The 16,190-nt window shown below is 37.4% G+C and overlaps 6 protein-coding genes across 7 annotated transcripts; 4 read left to right on the forward strand and 2 right to left on the reverse strand.

The window, feature by feature from the left end:
* The first annotated feature begins 283 nt into the window (after window positions 1-283).
* LOC110846768 (glutamate receptor ionotropic, kainate 5) lies at window positions 284-3,307 on the forward strand. Its single transcript, XM_035848883.1, has 6 exons — window positions 284-1,436; window positions 1,506-1,624; window positions 1,687-2,096; window positions 2,190-2,401; window positions 2,480-2,742; window positions 2,820-3,307. Exons 1-6 carry the CDS (start codon window positions 744-746, stop codon window positions 3,046-3,048), a joined length of 1,926 nt encoding a protein of 641 aa, XP_035704776.1. The 5' UTR covers window positions 284-743; the 3' UTR covers window positions 3,049-3,307.
* On the reverse strand, window positions 3,126-4,265 carry LOC110846769 (mitochondrial glutamate carrier 2). Its single transcript, XM_035848884.1, has 5 exons — window positions 3,781-4,265; window positions 3,532-3,707; window positions 3,405-3,458; window positions 3,317-3,342; window positions 3,126-3,240 (listed from the first exon to the last, which is right to left on the reverse strand). Exons 1-5 carry the CDS (start codon window positions 4,168-4,170, stop codon window positions 3,176-3,178), a joined length of 711 nt encoding a protein of 236 aa, XP_035704777.1. The 5' UTR covers window positions 4,171-4,265; the 3' UTR covers window positions 3,126-3,175.
* Window positions 4,266-4,678: 413 nt separating this feature from the next.
* On the reverse strand, window positions 4,679-6,427 carry LOC118435064. The gene is made up of 5 exons (XM_035850183.1): window positions 5,953-6,427; window positions 5,681-5,861; window positions 5,567-5,597; window positions 5,183-5,466; window positions 4,679-5,098 (listed from the first exon to the last, which is right to left on the reverse strand). The coding sequence occupies exons 1-5, from the start codon at window positions 6,284-6,286 to the stop codon at window positions 4,846-4,848; spliced, it is 1,083 nt and encodes a 360-aa protein (XP_035706076.1). The 5' UTR covers window positions 6,287-6,427; the 3' UTR covers window positions 4,679-4,845.
* A 1,146-nt stretch (window positions 6,428-7,573) lies between these two features.
* On the forward strand, window positions 7,574-10,160 carry LOC118435026. Of its 2 annotated transcripts, XM_035850016.1 has the most exons (6): window positions 7,574-9,093; window positions 9,172-9,198; window positions 9,317-9,369; window positions 9,472-9,605; window positions 9,679-9,717; window positions 9,805-10,160. In XM_035850016.1, the coding sequence occupies exons 1-6, from the start codon at window positions 7,582-7,584 to the stop codon at window positions 10,083-10,085; spliced, it is 2,046 nt and encodes a 681-aa protein (XP_035705909.1). In that variant the 5' UTR covers window positions 7,574-7,581; the 3' UTR covers window positions 10,086-10,160. The 2 variants fall into 2 exon arrangements, with proteins under 2 accessions (XP_035705909.1, XP_035705908.1); XM_035850015.1 differs by having other exon boundaries at window positions 7,574-9,198.
* A 419-nt stretch (window positions 10,161-10,579) lies between these two features.
* On the forward strand, window positions 10,580-11,800 carry LOC118435134. Its single transcript, XM_035850544.1, has 3 exons — window positions 10,580-11,183; window positions 11,278-11,403; window positions 11,497-11,800. Exons 1-3 carry the CDS (start codon window positions 10,721-10,723, stop codon window positions 11,613-11,615), a joined length of 708 nt encoding a protein of 235 aa, XP_035706437.1. The 5' UTR covers window positions 10,580-10,720; the 3' UTR covers window positions 11,616-11,800.
* Window positions 11,801-11,920: 120 nt separating this feature from the next.
* LOC110847738 (cell division cycle 5-like protein) lies at window positions 11,921-15,972 on the forward strand. The gene is made up of 10 exons (XM_022094733.2): window positions 11,921-12,112; window positions 12,410-12,675; window positions 12,770-12,900; window positions 13,010-13,338; window positions 13,436-13,744; window positions 13,832-14,152; window positions 14,220-14,513; window positions 14,575-14,754; window positions 14,831-14,938; window positions 15,027-15,972. Exons 1-10 carry the CDS (start codon window positions 12,068-12,070, stop codon window positions 15,447-15,449), a joined length of 2,406 nt encoding a protein of 801 aa, XP_021950425.1. The 5' UTR covers window positions 11,921-12,067; the 3' UTR covers window positions 15,450-15,972.
* Window positions 15,973-16,190: the final 218 nt, after the last annotated feature.

Consider the following 16,190-nt stretch of genomic DNA (forward strand, 5'->3'; position numbering starts at 1 on the left):
GTTCACGCTTGCGAGAATGTTCAATTTTTTATCAGCAGCAGAGACTATCCATTACGAAAACGTTTTATGATGCCACTTCACTAAAAATGATTTAATCTTACATATTACGAAGTATGTCATTAAGTATTAACGCTTCTCTGCAGTTAATTATCAAAAGTTTGCAAAACGTTTAACTAACAAGTTGAGATTATTTCTCCATGTAACACATCCTTAACAATGATTCGGAAAATATATATCTTTAAATTGTTTCGTACGCGGATGGGGAAATAATATTAAGCTTGCAGCAAAATAATACGTACAAATAGATTAAAATAGTTTTCCGTGTGGAAAGTATTTGACTATTTGACTATTCCATCTGCTATCGCTATACATCAGTAATTGGCTTTGCTTTCTTTACCAACTGGTTCGACAACCATATCTGAATACTTATGCACCTAGTCTTCGGATGTCAATGTCAATATTGTTATACGCGCAGTACTATTATTAACGCTTATACCTAAATTGATAGAGAATTTTATAAGGGACAGATGTTAATCCAGACCAAGTATGAAGTATACCTTTTGGTGTCAATCATGTTTAAGGGAAATGTCCAAACATTGTATGTGCATACCAATTAGTGAACAAAGGGAAAGAAAATATTTGGAAAATGGCAGAGTAATAATTTTTTCGCCCAAAATTCCATTTTTAGTCGCATGGGCACAACCAGTGCAAAGCTCGTTCCGTAACGTAACCTATTTCTGAAAATGTTAATTTTGACTTGTTTCACAATAATTGCATTTATATTATCAAATAATATTCAGTCTGCAAGAATTCGTGCTTCGAACCACCACGACATGTCAGTAACAGTGATTTTGGACAGGCCTGTCGAATATGGATTAGTAGATTTGCAAGACAACTACACTTTGCACGAAAATTCAATCACAGTTTTCCATCAAAAGAGCGATTCTTTAAATTCGAACTTTGAAACGTTTACTGCATTTTATTTGACTAGAAGATTTGTGTACCTTCACGAGATATATATTTGTATTACAGATTTTAATAGCTTATTCAGCCTCCAGTACAAGGTTAACAATTTTCTTGCCAGAATAAATAATATTTTTACAAAACCCAAGATTTATATCGTCTTTTCTACGAGTGATGTGCAACAACAAATAAATCTGCTGAATAATTTTAGAACATTTGCATTTCCCATTGACACTGAGGTGTTTCTTACACTCATGAATTCACAAACTCGGACAATTTCTGTTTGGGAAAGTGTCGCTTACAAGCAAGTAATTATAACAAGACAGATTTTTTCATGGGTTGAAGCTTCTAATTTTGAGGGGATGAAATGGATGGAGAAAATCGCCCTGATTCAAAAATACTTTCTCCCATCCCCAATTTCTTACAGACGTCAAAATATCATGGAAGGCGTAAACGTGGCGGCTGTTGCTCAAGTTCGCTATTCAACATAATGCTTTTTTACGATAAATACAACTACATGTGAAGATTTAACTCTTTTCCAGAATGATCCTGATTACCAACCACGCATTAGAACTATAATTCACTCCAACGGCTCAGCAGAATTTGTAGCTGGAATGTGTCTCGAAGTATTGGACTTGTTGCAGTTTCTCTTAAAATTTAGGTACACCATTATTTAAACTGATTGGCTCTAATTGATTAGTTGGCTAATTTTAATTTTTCCAGTTACACTGCGATTGACGGGAAAGGTTGGATGGGCATATTTCCGAACGGCACTTGGACAGGACAGAGTGGTCAAGTGGTGAACGAGGAAGCAGATTTTAGCATTTCGCAAGCATCCACAATTATGATGTTGGACCAAATTCATGGGATAACATTTCTACATTCGACCTCCACCGGAACACTGGTCGCCATCTTTCGCCAACCTCATCTCAGCTCAATAAGAGATATCATCCTTACAGTCTTCCATCCATACCTCTGGTTGTGCTACCTGCTCGTCTGGACCATTCTTCTCATCTGCTTAAAAATTATGTTTAACGTATTAAAACACCATGAGATGATTCTGCCAGGGGACGCAAAATTCATTAAGGATTCCCCTTTGATGCTGTGGGCAATCTCGGCGACGGCCAACCTAGGTTAGCCTTTCCGTGGAGCTGCATAATTCAAATTAAATGCATGCGTACTTTATGACCTCTTTATTTAGACTTTAGTGCAATCTAAAATTTTAGGATGGAACATGACTCCCATCTCGTCATCTATCCGACTGATATTTATGATTGGATTCTTCTTGGCTGCGTGCATGTATATTGCTTACTCAGCATCAATGGTGACCAATTTGTCGACAGAAACAATACCGGTTAAAAACTCGAAAGATCTCGCAGATAGCTCGATTGAGATTTTTGCAGATAAGTGGTTGCCGATGACTCACAAAGTGATGGAGGTATATGTAATTACAGTATTTGCATATAATAATAACCAGGTAGAAAATTATGTCAACCAACATTTCTGAAATTCGTAGAATATGTACCGTGAGAGACATGTGGATATTCAAAATCTCGACGCCTTTACCAACCAGCTGGAGTTCATAATACCTGATCTAATGAATCGATCTTGGGCATTTATCACATTTTCGGATGCAATCTCCGTCGTATTTCACAGGCTGAATTTCACCGATGTAGTCTTTTGTCAGACGATTTACTCCGTCGTGGCGTCCAAAGTACTCTACCCAAATGCTATGTATGTCAAGAGGGGATCGCCTATTCGGGAAATCCTGAACACAAGGTGTGCAGAATGTTACTCGTATATTTATGCCTATATTACGTACGAAATACTGTTCAATTTTCATTCCTATTTGTCAGAATACTGCTCTTGATTGAAAGAGGATTTCTCTCTCGGCTGAACCGATTTTACGACAGGGAGACGCAAATATTGTGCTTGCATCAAAACAGAGCGTACAGAGGAGGATTGACGATGCGAGATACTATAACTCCTTTCTTTTTTATATTTTTTGGATCGATAGCATCACTACTAATTCTAATTTTGGAAAGAAATTTTAAAAGAAAGACAACCTTTGATTTGAATAAGTAGGGATAAAATAAGAGAATTTAGTATTCTATGAAATGCTCTAAAAAGTGTAAATGAATATATATTTTTCATATTTTTGTTGCACCTGAATCTGCTTGAGAAAACATCATTTTATTGCGTAAATTACATATTAATCATCCTTCTGATTTAGAATATATTCCCCAATTCCCAAGTAATATACTGCTTGCAATATTCCTGTAAAATTGTCAATATCATGATTATTGTGATTGTGGTACATGCATGCATATGCAGTAAACTTATTGTACGATACCAAATAAAGGGGCGATTACAACAGTCCTGCATAAATTGGAATAATCAATTTACATAAACCTCGATTTAAAAAGCATTGTGTAAATCACCTAATTCCAGCTCCTTTCATAAGTGCGAACGGACCTTCTGTTTTAAAAATCTTTCTACACGAGATTAAACATGCACACGGGTAAATTACGACTTTGATAGGAATTCCAGGTATGTACATAATCTTACACAAATGCATCTAATATTCCATTATATGGGACATCGCATTTGGCCAGTTTGAGACGCTGCATTCTAGTTTTAACGACATCCCACGGCGTAGCGGCAGCTGCGCCAACTCCTCCCGCGACACACCCACTCAAAAATGCCCACGTTGAGCTACTCAGACTACCAGATTCCTTGATGTTCTGCTAAATCATACCATGAAAATATGTTTCTGCATATTTTTTAATTCAGAAAAGATTTCGGGAAAAAACTCACCTTTGGACTCCAATCATTTATTTTATAAAAGACAGGAAAGTAAACGACAGAGAAGAAAATGTTCCTCCCTCCAGTCGCTCCAAATCCCCGAAATAAACCAGCGAATCCATGCTTCTTGAGTAAGTCAATCAAAACTCGTCTGGATGACATGTTTCCCTCCAGTGTCGACTTACTCATTGCTGCCAAACGACCTGCGTCTTGCATATTAATTTTTAAGAGGTCCATCGGTGTTGAGAGAAAGCTCTGAGCTAATCCTGCCGTAGCCCCGGCAAATATTTCCTTGCTCATGGAAAGTGAACTACTTCCATCGTTCTTCTTGAGATATTGACGTATCAAATCATTTGAGGCTAGTTTGATAGTTTTCTCAGGAGCAATTAGACATGCGTTCATGGCACATCCACGATACAATCCTCGAATGCCTTCTGCCTTTCTTATTTTTCTGAAACAATCTATCCTGGGACACAAAATATTAGATCTGAAATTGGGTACAAAACTTTTGTCATCTTATTTCAGCACGTTTCTCACAAAGAAGTGTAAAGTTGAGTGCTGTCCCGAGAGTTTCTTTGGTTCTGAAGTCGAGTTTTCGACAAATCTAACGGATACATTAGCACAGTGCTGACAATGGCAGCTATTCCGGAATTTATAGCCTTCGCAGCCACTTGATGTTTGAAATGAGGTTGTTCTTTTTTGGGGCGATGGAGATCATGAGGTGGAAAATGGCTGGACATGATGAAAGATTTAACGGGGGATTACGATTCGCCATTCCCGAACGGGATTTTTCTGCATTTGCATAATTTATCAGATTGCATGCTGCACGGGTGTATTTTGAATTATGAATTTTGCATGAATTTTGCACAACTTGTTGCTGGACAACCCAGTTAACCTTAGGATCCCGGTTTAAATTTTAATTCTAACTAAATTATAAACGAAGATTATCTATGATTTTATAAATGTAAGTAATGTGAACGCATTTTTAATGATATCCTTACATTGAACTTAGGACTTGTAAATATGCATGTACACAACATGGTATGCAATTTGTACATATTTGCTCATAGTTAAAAGTTAAGGAAAAATATGTCTTCGCATCCAACTCATGGCTTTACTTTCAGTACATCCGAAGGCCAGTTTTTCTATCAAGAGTACACCAACGCAGAGTACAATTCCAACCGAGGAAATGATATAAGCGATGGAAAGGTCCGTTAGTCCAAGACCTCCGCGATAATTCTCCTCCGTTGTTTGACATGTCACGAGAGTTTTCTTATTGTAAATTACATTCAGTCGGAATATTATTCCACGCTCGATAAGTAACATAATTCTGTAAAAATATTTAAACGTTTCAACTATTATGTGTGTAAATCTGTGATAACAAAAAAATGCAGATGACTACAGAGCAACTTACTTTTGGTTAAAAACTTCTCGTAAATGCGACCCTTTTCTAACAAACATGGCTGTGGGGAAAACTGTTCTGGAAATTGTTATTGCAGAGATGGTTTCGCAGAAGTAAGCGTTACTGTATCCAGCTTTTAAAGATACGCTTTCACTTTTTGCAGCATCCTCGAAAGTAACAAATCCAGATTTTGAGGTCAATATCGTTTGGAAAGAATCGTTAATTCGCATGAAATATGAATCAATGGTTTTTCCTTTTTTGAATTGTTTAATTCGTCTTGTTTTGTAGTACACGTCCTGTAATCGAGTTAAGCTTTATATCATTCCCAAATAATTATTAGACAAGCATTAAAAGGTGTATATGTATGTAACCGCTACAGTGGGTAAATGCACTTACACTGACAATATCTCGAACAAGAGGAAGTCGCCTGTGTATGAAACAACATAATATTTAACTCTTTAATTAACACTTGAAATTAAATTGAAGTTAATCAAGAATCAAATCTTTAACCTATCTCCATAAAGGTCCAAATTGCTAAGCGCAAAATCTGAGAAAGTTTTAATGGGAATTGTCTCAGTGGCTAAATTAGAAGTTAGTGAAGCGGAAAAAAATATGCTAATTATGTACGCAAATGTCAGTCCAATTAGGACGACAGTTTTACTGGAAATTTCTTTTGGTTGATTGTGCCACCCTGTGGAAAATAATTTTTTCAAAAAATTAATGTTATTTTAGGTGATGTAAAACGTAAAGGTTAATTGCAATCAATAAGATCAAATTCGAACCTTTACAACAAATTGCGGAGAAACACCACAAACACACTTCCGTAAAACTATGCATTGTTGAATCTGGTATTTCGTTTCGGATTTTCTTTTCAACAGAATCGTCTTCACTTAAGGTGGTCGACGATAACTTTGTTGACCAGACATGGTTGATTATGAGCCACGTGATGGCAATAGAGATCCAAACTAGTATCCACACGACCCAAATCTGATAGCTAAAGACGGATTGGAAGACGTCGTGAGATAACCTCGGCTGTCTGAAGATAACTGTTAGCCGACCAAAGCTTGTAGGTATCAAGTAAGAAATGTACTTTAAAGCTGGCATCATCATAACCATCGACGCTTGACCAATCGAAATATCTGTTTACCCATTAAACATTTGTGCATGTAGATTTCTTAGGTGTTCATTTCTTATGATTATTCATATCTTAATTTATAAAACGTGGGTAACCTGCTTGGCCATTATATACTTGGCCAGTCATTCCGAAAACTGTTTTATTTGGGTAAATTCCCCACCATGTTTCCCCTTGCAGTGCATGATACCTAATTAACAGTAGGATAATTATTAATAGCATATTTACATAAGCTAATTATTGCTTATGTAACACCACAAGTTGTGTTTGATATTTTCGAAGTTACTTGAAATTTAGACTAAGTTGAAGAGCCAGCAGTAAATCATAGCACATTCCGTTCACAAATTGGACGGTTCCATTTGCATGAGAAATAATGTGCAGTCGATGTTGATAATTGGGATCATCCTGCTTAAAATAATCAAATAACTTAATCGGGTAGACTAATCATGAGCAGAGTAAAAGAACGGATAAAACTCTTACGTATCCGACAACACCAAGTTCAACGCCATCCAAACTGACGACAGCTTGATTGACGACGACAGTGGGGGCCAGTTGATCAAGATGAGCTAAATCCATTATTCGAGCATCACCGCCCACCACCCAGTCCAATTCAGCTAAGCAAATAATTAAGTGATTGATTGGTCACTATCAGAGAAATCGAGTGAGACAAAGACTCTGAAGGAATTAATGCCTACCAAAAATGCGTCCTTATGGTACATTCGAAGAGGTTTGAAGAATATTCACTTATTGCCATCAGTTTTGTATCGTCTTATTTAATCTGATAACAACTATACGCGACAATGGCACAGACGTTATGCAAGGTGTTTTTTGTGATATCATCAGTTTGCACAACAGAGAGGAGAATATTTTTCCAAGATAAACATATGAAATTGGCCAATTTGGCACTTTTTTGTACAGCATATTTAACGCCATCATAATAATATACACCAAAATGCTATCCGCTCACTTCCACTTCTTATTCTTCACACGTCCTTTTCTTTATTGTCATCGTTGTCATCCTCCCACAACGATTTCTGCCTGGATAATTTTTATGGTGAAAAATGCCAATAAATTTTCCATCAAAATCGGAAAAGACTTTTTGTGGGTTCTTTCGTATTTACTTTGTAATGCAAAAAAGGAAAAGTGAAACAATGGCCTTTGTAAGTATATGATTAAGATTTGAACAACAAAGCGTTTTGATTCCCAATGAGTGTATAAATACAGAAAACGTGCAAACTTTCCAACTAGTCAGTTCTTAACAGGCTTAAAAAGCTCAAAAATGAATTTTCCTCAAATTTTCAATTTACTCTCCATTATTATTTTTCCATCCAGAGCACTAATAATTACAAAATCCAGTCCGTATTTATTTCACACCGCACGACAAGTAGCAGGCAGAGAAAAGTTGATGGCGTTAGTGACTTCTGAATTGATAAACTATCAATTTAAAGAGTATACATTGGTCATTTGGAGACCAATTAGTTCTCCTCCAGATTCTTTCCACGAGTACGACAACCTTGTTACACAAGTTTCACAGCATTTCAACTCTGTCCTCTTGTTTCGCAATAATTCTTTAACCGAGACCAGCGTGCCATTGCCACATTCTAAGCTGCACCAGCTATCTTCCCTCGTGCTGTATTTAAACCTTGACTATTTCCTCGAGCCACTCCAAATATTTCATACTAATTGGATTGCCTATTTACCTGGAGGTTTTTTCAATTCGTATCATTTAATTTTTCACAACGAGCAGGCTCCTACGTCAATTAGTCAACCTCGAGAGTTTTCGTTGACCAAGTTGCCCCACCCCTTAAAAACCATGGTTCATCGGATTTTCATCTCTATTTCGAAGCAGGAACATGGTTATAGATGTGGTTTGTGGGAGTGCAACATATTCGGAGAAAGTTGTGCTCGCGTAGAAATGGGCCAGGCGAGATCTGCATTATCCAATAAGAAATTGGACATGAACGGGGTCCCCTTAATTTGGGCGACAGTGACGATGTCACAAATTAGTAAAAAGGCAATGGAGGACTTCATAAAGTATCGGAAAAATCTCAACCTATTTATTACGCCTTATGTGGAAATTGCCGAAATTGTAAACGCTACCCCAATTTTGAACCAAGTTTCTTCTCAAAATTTTGGAACTTTGAATGGGAAAAGTGGGAAATGGGAGGGGGCGGCTGGGGAAATTGTGTACGGTAGGGCACACATAACTCAAGGTCTCGTGACTTTAGACCGATACAACGCACTGCTTCTCTCGAAAACCATCGACACTGACGGACTAATTTTCACCACTGGACTTCCCACTGCATCCTCGACAGGATCCCCATTTTTTCTTTTGGAAAGCTATGACTGGAAAATTTGGATGGCTTTGCTAATTACAATAATTCTTTTGGTACTTGTTTCTACTCAAGTAAAGCAAAAGTTACATTTCCAATGGAACAACGGTGACGCATCACGCCTAAATGTTTCCGGGATGGTAATGTTTGTAATTAGCCCACTTCTGGAACAACCCGAGGACACAAAAAATTTTCGGCGATTCATCACGGTTTCCACATCTAAATTGCTTTTCGGTCCCTGGTTGTTATCACTCGTTGTGTTGGGGACGATGTACAAGACGAGTCTCATCTCGACGATGACTTCCCCCACCATGAGTATCCCTCCAACAGACTTTAAAAATCTGCTGGAATCAGACTATCGTCTTAATTTTCTTGGAATTTCGGTGACCGCAGGAGTTGTTTATAAGGAACTCAAAGCAAAAGGAAGCTTATTTGTGAAGGAGCTGGATAAAAGGATGGTAATAAATTTAATTCAAAGCGTACCAGCCAAACCTTACAAAACATTATCATGTTACATTTCACTGTTATACATGCAGATATCATATTACGATCCAGAAAATGGAGTAAGTATAAATAAAACATTAAAAGTAGACGAAAGACGATACACAAAAATTCCAAAAACTACCTTATTCCCATTACCACTACTTATATCTGAATGGCTTGACTGGCATGAATTTATAGGAGCCTTGCATAACGCAAACAAAGGGAAAGCATTTCGCATGTTTGGGATTAAGGTACTCGTTTATTTATAAAATTATATTTTTTAAATGACATTTTATTTTGCATTGTTTTTAATTATTTAATACATTGAATACTTGAATTATTTTTGGATTAAGGACGATGCTTACGGAATTTGCTATCTTGCACCTGACCAAAGAAACGGGAGAACCTTTGTACCGATTTGGACGAGAATACTTGTACACGTCCTTCTATGCATTCTGCATTTCGAAAAATCTGCCGCATTTATTGCGTATATATTTATACATATATTTCAAACATTCACTAATGAAGCTATATAAATGTACATATAATTTTAATTGCAGCTGATGTGGATAGAATGATGTTGCACTACGCTGAGTCCGGTAATAATTAATTTTCAATAAGTATAAAGTTTCTAGCTTTTTAATTTCAAATAATGGGTTGAATATCCCATGTATTTGTACGTACAGGAAGTTATGCGATGTTCCGAAGAAACGTTGCACGATATGCGCAAAAGTTTGGTAAAATGGCTGCAAAACGGAGAAGGAAAACAATAAATGGCATGAATCATAATAACAATTCGGAAGAATCGCGCACCAATTCCTGGAATCAGAACGAGTTGGATAACACTTTGAGGTCCATGATTGTGTTGGGCATGGGATTTGGTCTGGCCACTGTTCTTCTTGGGGTGGAAATTTTGACTTGTACATTATCCGGCTTCGCCATTCAATTCAAAGTCATAAGAAAATAGTTAGGATATGCATTTGAATAGAAATCGTAATTATAATATTAATAAAAGGATACGTGTTTGTTGTGTTTAAGTACTACCAGCTAAAAATGAGAAGCAGTATCAAGTTACTTGTTGCAAATGGCAAGACCAAGATTTCTTTTACTGTCCTCCTATGAAATGGATGCATATATATTTCGCTTCTAAATATCTAAATCAATGACAGACAAGTTAAAAAACATTAACGGATTTGAAACTGGAGAAGTACAAATACTAATGCAATAGTTGTACTTGAAAATTTATAATTATCGGCCAACTCATTCTTAAACTATCTTAACTTGATCCACGATGCAAAATAATAGATAGTTTGCTGGCATAGTGTGAAACTCCAAAACTATCATCATGTCCTTATCGGATCACCAAATGACCCTAAAAATGAGCACAATTGTTAGGGATTTGTGTACGCAGAGGCAATTCCTCGTAATGTGAGATGTTATGTACACCAACCGTATTCGTGGTTTTGCGACTAGTCCGCGTCCAAACTCATGCATGTAGTACTGCATAAATTCATTGAATCGTGTGTAACAAATAGTGAGTTGAAAATTTGCACAGGGGCAAAGCCAATTACTAAATAAAAAGATAGTATACTTATCTGTATAATGAGTTCTAGTACAATCCAAGAAATTGCTGGCCAAAGTTGTGATAATTCATCAGATCCCCATGTTCTTGGCCCTTCCATTGAGTGCGAGATGCAAAGTGAGGAAGAGGATGACGAGGATTTTAGTGACTTATTAGACATTCTTTTAGGAAATACCCCCATCACAACTTTCTCTCCGAATCAACAAGACATCTCTGAATTGACGCTTGATGAGTACTTTAAACACAAGCATCAACTTGCAGTTGTTCGTTACAAACAAAAATTAGACGCGTACCGTGACGCCGTGCTCCTCGCTCAAACACCGCAAGACTTTGAGACGCTGGTAAAAATAGTGGACAAGAAGGAGGAACAGGAAGGAGAGGAAAGATTTTTGGCCATCCGACGAAGGGCGAAATTCCTCCAGGACAAATGGAGCGAAGAGGACAGCAGACGTGAACCACTATTACCAACTTCTGTCGCTTCCGGTAGGTCGACACTCGATAGGTCGATACACATACGTAATAAACCAAATAAATCCAAGTAGATAAAACTTCTATTGTTGTTTTTACCCGAAATAAGAAAGTACCGGATCGACGTACGTTAAAGTCCGGATTCCTTTCGATGAGGAAGACACTGCCCTTTACTTCCCCCGATTAGTCCGGAGTCGCACTATTACAACTCCCACACTGAATGGTCAAATCTCAGGTACATATAAATATACACAAAATATCAAATTGATATTTTCAATCAATCTAAACACGTCGAGCGTGTAACGTAGTGAGAATTAATTAATTGCAGAGAATGGGGACGGGAAATTGAGACAGAATGGAGAGAAAGTTGACCTCGGCATTGTCGAAGACAAATCTCCCTCTTGCTGGCGAAATTTTTTTAAGCAAATCAATTGTTTCCATCCCTGACGCCTTTCACTATTCAAATCTAATATTATTTAAATAACTTATTATTTTGTGGATATTCATATATTATTATTGTACGTATTCATAATATAAAACATTTACAATTTATGATTATGCGTTGTGAACATGCTTCATATTCGATTGAACGTATTTTGATATCGACACAGAAAACTGACCAGTAATTAACTTTTCTGAATAAAACAAAAATGTTTCGCTTATCGTTTTACATTGTCCCTTGCATGTAGCAAGCTTGCCGTGGGGCAGCAAGCCTCAGTTGACGAGCGGCTTGTACGAGTTTTCCAACGCAGTCGGTGTTTCGCCTGTAGTGGGAAGTGTCCATTTCCATTCAGATTTTATCAAATTTCCTTCCTATTTTTCTGAATTTTAAAAGAACAAAATCCAAAGTACGCACTTGGTCTACTGTTATCTGGGGATTTCTCTCTTATCCAGCCAAAATGCCGAGAGTAATGATCAAGGGAGGTGTTTGGAGAAACACCGAGGTAATTCATAAATTCGTAATATCTCTTAATAATAATCTTGCTAAAGTTATTGTTAAACGGTCTAGCGAAGACTAGTAACTTTACAGCTTTATTATTAACAAAGCTTTCAACAATCAAATGTCTTCTTCAAGAGGTCGTTTAAAATCACACACATTTTATTTTTGTACGTTTATGGCTCTCATAATTTCTATAACTCGAAATTTAACATGAAATTTAACTTCTCTTGTTATGATAAGTATGCTGTAGATTTCTTGAATTTAAGTACAAACTATTTAAATGTGTTATGCACTATTATAGGATGAGATTTTGAAGGCAGCTGTAATGAAATATGGCAAAAACCAATGGTCCCGAATTGCATCTCTCCTGCATCGAAAGTCAGCGAAACAATGTAAAGCCCGTTGGTATGAATGGTTGGATCCAAGCATCAAGAAAACGGAATGGAGTCGCGAAGAAGACGAAAAATTACTACACATGGCAAAACTTATGCCTACTCAGTGGCGGACGATCGCTCCAATTATTGGGCGCACAGCGGCACAATGTCTGGAACGATATGAATATTTACTGTGAGCTGATTTTAACTTTTGGCTTTATTGATGAATTTATGGATTACACAATGCGTTATACTGCCATATACTAAATGAGTGTGAACTATTTCAGGGATCAAGCTCAAAAGAAGGAAGAAGGCGAGGAAGCGACAGATGATCCGAGGAAGTTGAGACCGGGTGAAATCGATCCAAATCCTGAAACAAAACCGGCTCGTCCTGACCCAAAGGACATGGATGAAGATGGTAAGTTAATTATTATGTACCATTCTTGCATTACTAAAAAAACATTAGTATCTAGTATGTTGTGTCGGTTATTTTTATTTGATATGCAATGCAAACATTTCTACTGTAGAATTGGAAATGTTGTCGGAAGCAAGAGCAAGATTGGCAAATACGCAAGGAAAGAAGGCAAAGCGAAAGGCTCGAGAAAAGCAACTGGAGGAGGCGAGAAGATTGGCTGCTTTGCAAAAGCGGAGAGAGCTGCGAATGGCTGGAATAGGAAGTCGTCAAAAGCGACCTAAAAAACGTCAAATTGACTACAATAAGGAAATACCATTTGAAAAGGAACCTGCATCTGGGTTTTACGACACAGCAAACGAAGTGTATGATCCACAGAATCCGAACTTTGGTCGGCTCCGTCAGCAACAATTAGAAGGAGAAATGCGAAAAGATAAAGAAGAGGTAAGATTTTTTATGCCATTTACGTTACGAGAAAACACTTTTCAGTTACATAATTACTATTATTGTGGATTAAATACACATGTGTTATATTTTGTAGCGTGAGAGAAAGAAAGACAAGGATAAGTTGAAACAGCGAAAAGAAAATGACTTGCCGTCCTTTATGTCGCAAACTGACGAACCCCAGCGAAAACGAAGTAAATTGGTTCTACCAGAACCTCAAATTTCTGATGGGGAACTTGAACAGGTTGTAAAACTTGGAAAAGCATCACTAGCTGCGAAGGAAGCCGCAAGCGAAACTGGAACTTTGGCGTCTCAAACACTACTGAACGATTACTCTTTAACTAACACTTCAACAGCGTTGAGGACTCCACGTACTCCTGCTCCTATCACGGATAAAATTTTACAGGTAATTTCATAAATACCTACTGTATAACTTAATTTTGATATTTCTGTTTAATTTATCACTATTTCTTTTGATTCTGGGCATAAATAGGAAGCTCAAAATATTATGGCTCTGTCTAATGTCGAAACGCCTTTGAAAGGAGGGTTAAATACTCCACTAATGGAAAGCGACTTTAGTGGAATGATGCCAACACCACAAGTTTCAGCAACTGCCAATACCGTTTTGGCCACACCGTTTCGTACTCCAGCTGGACAACAAGGAATGACTCCAGCATCAAGCAGATTGAGCGTCGCTGCCACTCCACGTGGAGGAGCTATTCCAACTGCGACGCCACTTCGCGACAAATTGAATATTAATCCGGAAGATGAACTGGAGGTCGATGGAATCGCTAATAAGCATTTACAAAAGGCTGTAAGTTTCACTCTGATATTACTCACTTTTAAGTCATGCTGAATAATTGTGACATGACAAATAATAGGTCCGGGAGAACTTGAAAGATCAACTTGGAGCATTGCCCACGCCCAAAAATGACTACGAGATTGTTGTACCAGATGATGACGCAGAAGTAGATGGTGAAGATGGTCTTAGAAAGGGATCGAAACTTGAAGACAAGGAGGAACTTGATCGCAGAGTAGCTGAAGAAGCTCAGGCCAAGCGGATGGAGGAATTTAAGAAACTTTGCAAGGCCGTTCAGAGGAATCTACCGCGACCGATGGATGTTAACGAGACGATTTTACGACCTCCTGGAATGGACCTCACTGCATTGCAAAGGGTACCTTACATTCTATTACAATCTTATTCAGAAACAATATTTGATTGCCGTTTATATATAGGCTGAGGAAATGGTAAAACAAGAAATGGTTTTGATGCTACATCATGACGCATTGGTGGCACCGTCTGATAACCAGGTTGTCTCCAGGAAAGGTCAGCCTACGGTACACAATGAACAGAAACATTTTTTATTTTTGGAAAAACATAAATATCACGACATTAGTCGAGAACGAATGGACGAGGTACGGATTATTGATTATTTTGCAATTATTATTGTTTGTAGAATTTAAGTAATTAATTTGCATGCATTGTGTTTAGGCATATAAGCTCTTGGAAGCTGAGACACAAGTAGTTAAAAAGGGAATGGGCCACGGCGAGCTGTCAATTGAGGCATATACACAAGTGTGGGAAGAGTGCTTGTCACAAGTATGATTGATATATGATAAACTAAGACAATGAGGATTCCTCATTGTGAGGAATGATTTTTCATTTATTGTCAAATTTAAATTTTTAGGTGCTTTTCCTCCCCGGACAAAATCGTTACACGAGGGCATCACTTGCAACCAAAAAGGACAGACTTGAGTCTAGTGAGAAGAAACTGGAACAAAATAGAAGTCAAATGCAGAAAGAAGCCAAACGTGCTGCTAAAATGGAAAAGAAACTTAAAATCTTGACTGGAGGATATCAAATGAGAGCACAAGCTTTAATTAAGCAGTTTCAAGACCTCACTGATCAGATCGAGAGGGGGAACATGGAGTTGTCCACATTTGAATTTCTGAAAGATATGGAAAGCATTGCAATTCCTCGAAGAGTGGAGGGTTTGCAGGCAGATTTAGATGTACAGAAAGCTCGAGAGAAGGAACTCCAAGAGCGATTCAGGAATGCGCAATTCACATTGGATAATTTAAAACAACAGTTTGACAACTGCAAATTTTAGATAGTTGCATTACATAAGCATTTGATTGCGGTTTGAAAATTGAACAGATGTGTTAGTTATGGCTCTGAATTAAATATGTGACCATTGAAATTGTATCATGTAACATGCGTTGAAGGCATGAGCTAATTTATAATAAAACCTATAGTGCAGACTTGATTTAGCCCGAGCCAGGGTCAGATTCCTCGTTTAAAATTTTGTAACGCGACCTAGCTTCTATTTTCCAATTGTGCGATATTCAACGATGCAGGTCACACCGCAGATACTTGTCATTAATGTTCCATAAATCTAGCGTGTAAAATCCCACCTTTTTTCCTACCGATTTCAAAATCAAGGTCACCCCATTGGCAAATTATTTGATATATTATCACTAAATGACGATTACATAAGCCCTGACTCGGACTAAAATGTATCAGTCGAAAACTTGTGTGCATGATACATGTACCATTTAAGTTTTAAACTCACGGATTTCTTATGTTGGTTTGGTTTATTTGGGTAATAAATTGTTCCTATATTCCAAGGTTAATACCTTTTGCGATGTAGTTTTTATTGCTTCAATTATTAATTACTATTATTTACTGATGGACAACCACTTAACCGGATATGAATTAAAACAGTAATAAATTTAGGCCACAGTAAATCAATTATCTCACTGCTGCTCGTCATTCAGTAATTTTAATTTACTTTTTTCAAGAAAATTGTCATGCAATAATTTATGGTGACTATTTTGGCAGCTGGCAGATT

Source organism: Folsomia candida, unplaced genomic scaffold (genome assembly GCF_002217175.1).
Source record: "Folsomia candida strain VU population unplaced genomic scaffold, ASM221717v1 Fcan01_Sc003, whole genome shotgun sequence".
In the NCBI taxonomy this organism is placed as follows: domain Eukaryota; kingdom Metazoa; phylum Arthropoda; class Collembola; order Entomobryomorpha; family Isotomidae; genus Folsomia; species Folsomia candida.